The sequence below is a fragment of the Antedon mediterranea genome, chromosome 5 (assembly GCF_964355755.1).
Source record: "Antedon mediterranea chromosome 5, ecAntMedi1.1, whole genome shotgun sequence".
Classification (NCBI taxonomy): domain Eukaryota; kingdom Metazoa; phylum Echinodermata; class Crinoidea; order Comatulida; family Antedonidae; genus Antedon; species Antedon mediterranea.
In genome coordinates this window covers 18,804,942-18,810,506 of record NC_092674.1, presented here as the reverse complement: position 1 = coordinate 18,810,506, position 5,565 = coordinate 18,804,942, and the positions used below count along the sequence as shown (strand labels likewise).

At 34.6% G+C, this 5,565-nt stretch overlaps 1 protein-coding gene across 1 annotated transcript; it reads right to left on the bottom strand.

The window, feature by feature from the left end:
- Window positions 1-3,323: 3,323 nt before the first annotated feature.
- Window positions 3,324-4,992, bottom strand: LOC140049301 (protein wntless homolog). The gene is given in 2 exon segments (XM_072094151.1): window positions 3,324-4,365; window positions 4,367-4,992. Coding segments are annotated over 2 exon segments (1,659 nt in total). The 3' UTR covers window positions 3,324-3,332.
- Window positions 4,993-5,565: the final 573 nt, after the last annotated feature.

Genomic DNA, 5,565 nt, shown 5'->3' with positions numbered 1-5,565 from the left:
AGGACAAAAGACAAAATAGCTGTATGTAAAATCTGAAGACAACAATCGTTAGACGTGTTACTTCAAATGAGTCCAATGAGAGAAAGAACGCACATGTAGTAAGCACGCTATAAATTACCCACGCTACACAGAATGCAATCGCATAGCACATCCTACACAAATGTCCGCCCTCATGCGATATAATAATAACATGATTTAAATTTAGTTTGCATAATTGTGGATGAGCTTTCCTCGACCTATAGGTGATGCCATTAATTTCTACGATATCCTCATTAGGCACTCCTATAAGAGAACTACGAAAAGAGAAAACATTATTAGAAGTATTTACCTTGTTAAGGCTTACTTGTAGTGTTGTAGTTTAACGGAATTCTGCATCCAACGGCAATGTGACCTTCTTGTCCGCACTTTCTGCACCTTATAAGTTCTTGATTTTCATCTTGTTGGGCACTCATGAAATCAGGTCTTGCTTGGGTTTGTTGTTTAGACAGCAGTTGTGTAAACTGTTCTTTTAAATCGTTCACTGCTTTTGTTAAATTGTCTAGCTTCTGGACGGTCAACTTGATTTGACTGTTGTTGTACAGTTTTTGTAGTCTTGTTCTCCTGTTCCATAAGACGGAGTTCTGCTTTTACCTCTTTGAATATCATAGATCTTGGTCTCATGGGAGGAAGTCTCTGCGTTACATGCGCATCTCCTACTCCCCTCATAAACTGTTGCGTCAGCATAATGGTCGCCATCAACCACTGGATGTTGCACTCTTTCTTCCACCTCTCTCAGAAGTGCTTCTAGCTCTACGGCATATATTGAAGGAGTCTCTGCTGGATATTGGACTCTTTCATAGAATTCAGCAAGCGGATCCTCGGCAAAAAACACCTCACCAAATTGCGCTTTCAATTCCTCAAAGGCGTTCTGTGGGGTCTGTTCCGTTTGCGGAAGATTTAATTTTTTTTAAAGTTGTCTTGCCCCTCCCCCTAAATACCGCACTATGGTATTAAATTGTGTCTCTATTGGCATCAGAGTATATAAAAATGGTTAATCCTATAAACAAATAGAGGACCACAGGCATTTCCCGATTACCCTATGGAGAGTAAATGTGGTGTCTATTCACATTGTAAGTCAAAAACAAATCAACACAATAATTAATAGCATTCCAAAATGCTGTAAATCAATTAAAAGTAAAAGAATCAAAAAGCTAAAAGTAATGTATACCACACTAACATAAACATTCTTGTTGAAATGTAACCAAGTACCATCCGAGTGGTAGAGAGGAGTAGATAAACATACTTCATACCGGTATTACATAGCCATGATAAAACTATTAGCTTACTCTTATAATCTATTTAAACGTCAACTTAAAACTTAACTTAAAAGTATTGTTAGGCGCTCTGTTTTTTGTAGGGCGCCATATAAAAACTTGTATAGAATTAATACTCTTATAAAATCCTAGTCTCAATAGCTTAAGACTTTTATTAAGCATTCTCACTAACAGTAATTCACAAACAATAATTTAAACATACATTATCTTAAAGTAATCAATTAGTATCGTATATTGATTACCTTACACATCACTACTCAAGTACAGTACACATCCATATTACATTAGACACAATATTCAATATTAAATTATGAAGCTTCACTGGTCGAACAAGGAATAATTCATAAACTGATATTCAAACGAATTAAAGCACGTATACAAATGAGAAAAATACTTGAGAAAATGCAGAGTGACTGAGTGCATGTTATTTTCAGCTCAATTTGATCAATATATCGATTGGCATACTCAAGGATGACAAACAAACTTACATACAAACATGTAATTATTATTTTTTCTAAAATATAAAACTTTATGCGAACAAAAAATGGTGTGCCCATATGGACATGATGGCCTCATATTATCACTACCATATTTGGGAACATCACACTTTTTTTTAATCAAAATTAGTTTGATAGTGTTAGATAGAGCTTTATTAATTTTTCTGATTTTATAGCATGTGATTGACATACTTGCATTTTATCTATGAGAGAACACGGATATTTGTCACAGTCAAAAACAGCAACATGCCTAATCTACATAAGCCTATACACTGTACACGATTAGCTTCCGACAGAGAACCAGCAAGTAACAGGCCTAATGTACCTAAGCCTATACACGATCTGGTGTAATAGAAAACATGGCATAATAATAAAACACAGATAACCCAGTAACATCCCTAATAATATATAAATTTCACAGAATATAATACTTGAAACATGAAGAATGCATTAATTCATAGAATACCATACTCTGACCTTTATTCCAATCTAATTAATTTTTTATGTATGCATACAATTTTATTACATTCTTGACACAATGAAAATATATAATACATGTTATATTTCGATTAAACATTTCAACAATAAATTATCATCATGAATAATTTTATATGAGGGCTCAATATTTCACTTGTTTGTTGTATCAAATTGTTCTTATAAGACCGGGTGTCTAGTAGGCTTAGGACACAATTACCTTAGCAATTAATAACAAATCTATTTGGTCAGATGGCGAGGTCACTTCCACTAATCTTTTCCTGGTTCAGACCTGGGGTTGTAGATCTATAATCTACTGTTAAATTTAATTTTATACATTGTATTACTATTTTAAACTTTTAACACATGTAATTCAATGTGAAGAGCCCCTTGAATGTTGGCTTAGGACAAAATTGCCTTAGCAATTAATAAAGAATCTATTTGGCCAGCCTTCATGACACAGAAAGGATAAATCCTAAACAAGGCATGTATTTTATTGCTTGGTATATGCATGGACCTAGGTCCATGGTATATGTATACTACTCTGGTAACAGTGGACTAAAGTACACGATATCATGTACAATAAATATCAAGTTAGGTTAAGTACACTCAATGTTATCTTAAATAAACGTGATATACAAATATTGGTGGGGGCCTTTAAAGTTACTAACTACAATTAGCTTTCAGAACAGCTTTCACTAAATCAAACTTACATGAAGTTTACAAACTTACATGAATTTTACAAACTTACATGAAGTTTACAAACTTACATGAAGTTTACAAACTTACATCAAGTTTACAAACTTACAAGTTTATAAATAAAGAAAAATAAATATATTTGGCACTTTTTATTATGATATTTAATACTCAAGTTTTCAAGGAGAAATGTAATTATCAAGTTAGTTTTAGTCTGTGATTTGCATACATGTGTACATAATAAGTTGGACCACTTGTATGAGACACATTATACATTTTATACGGTTTTTGTATAAGAACATACAGTGTACCGTTATGCAATGAACACTCTTTCCTGATTTATTATCAAATTTTAGTCAATAGCGGTTTTTGTAAGGAGGTTCTTAAGCTCTGATTGGTCGGTTCTTGCTGCTGACGGTGGGTCATCAGACCCTGGCGTCGTGGATGTAGATTCCAACTGGAACTCCACATGACTCCCTTCGCTGCTGTCATCATTGTCAGAGGAGACTTGCTTGTGTGAAGGGGCATACAAAAAGATGACAGTGACCACATAGATGTTCCACATGCCATAAACACCGGTGAAGAAGGCGCTGCTAATCTGAAGTGTCTTCTCATGTCCCATTTTATAGTGATCTTCATAAACTTGACTCAAAATGAAGAAGATTACAGTGAGGGCAGCACATAACAAAGTGAACAACATGAAGAATTTGAATCTGAAAATCAAACCTTCATAATGAAGGCGTCTAGCTTTGGCCATGTGTGGAAGCGCCAGACGTTTAATACTGATGTTTCTGAATATTTGCCACACCATGAAACATAGAAACAGGAAGTAAGCACTGAAACAGATCCCAGCCATAACAAGAAATAGCATAGCCAGGTTTTTGCCTGTCTCTGTTGTCCATAAAGTAAAGAATGGATTTGAAATCTGCACTCCTCTTTCGCACATGTCAAAGACAAACATACAAAAACAACAAAAAGCAATTGTCCCGACTTGCTTCCAGTACGCACTCAATCTTGCTCGCTCAACTGTGTCCATTAGGTGTTCACCAACAAATATGATCCAAGACGAGAGTAACGTGGCATAAAAGATTCCTTGACGTATGTCACTAATCAGCAACATGTATGGGATGTTGAACCAGAACGTGAACCATTCAATTGGTATATTTAGGAAGGTAATAGAAATTCCCAGAACCATAACAAATTTTTCCATAAGAACTGGCGATCGATTTAACTTGGAGATTCTTAGCCAGAACCAGATGAGGAAAACAAGTGGAATAGGTGTCATGACAGACTTCATTGTCAGCCATACTAAAGTAAAACCACCAGTTTGATGAATCTCAATGATCCAAATATCAGTGATGCTGCCTAACTTAGTGGTACTTCTGTTCATTGGTTTCTTTGTTAAATTCTACCGGTAATCGAATATTGATTAGGTACTGCTTATGATGGCAGGTGCTTAATTCAAAGAACGGTAGAGGCTCACAATCATACGGGTCACCGTCAACTGGTCCTTCGTCTTCATTCGAGTGCAGCAGACATTCAAGTTTTCTTGTTTCTGTTACTCTAGTAAGTTCTTTCCAATCTTCATAATCACTATCTCTGTAACCAACACGCACAAACATTGTAATTTCTTCTGGTGCATCGGGAACAGTTAACTTGTACTGTGCTTCCAATCTGAGCATGGTCAGTATGAATTGGAAGCTACGACTCATATTATACGATCTATGTGGCATTCGTAACGAAAAAACGATCTGATTCGCATCAATGTACTTCCTTGCTGCCTCTTCAAAGTTAGCTACTTTGGAACACTCTCCAGGTCCGTTGGGTATAAACCATTTATGAACGTTGTCGGCAGGGTCTACACATTTGGTGGTCAGGTGACTATTGGCATCTGTAGGTTTTGGTGCGATAAGTCCCCCGACCAAGAAACAAATTATCTGAACTATTAGCAGGATTACACAAAAACCGAACAACTTCTTGGTACTGAGATTCTCTAAAATAACACCAGCCATGATTCTAAATGAGAAAAAACAAATAATTTACTGAAAATGTATGGATATCCGTAGGTGGTCGTTTTCTGCTTTGTTTAGCGGTTAGATTTAATTACTTTAATGGGCAACAAAGTTACAGATTGTAGAAGGAAGGAACGTATTTATAACGTAATATTCCTAGATATAACAACGTTAAAATACTTTTTTTAACGTATTTTTTTGGTTTTAAAAACGTTATAATATTTCGTTTTTAATACGTGAATTTGTGGAGTTTTGCAAACGTTGAAATAACGTTTTATTTGAACGTTTAAAACACAAATTTTAAACGTATATATATAACGAAATAATGATATTTAAATAACGTTAAAGCAACGTTTTTTGACGATTGTATGGTTTTAAAAAGGCTAATTTTTTGTATTAAAAACGTTAATTTGTCCAGTTTGAAATGTTTTAAATACGGTTTTTACAGGTAAATATAACCTAAATTGTCAGTTTTAAAAACATATTTTGTGTTTTGAGGGGTTTTAAAAACGTTAAAATTACATAAAGATAAGGTAATAATGATATTTAAATTAACGTCAAAATAAAGTTTTT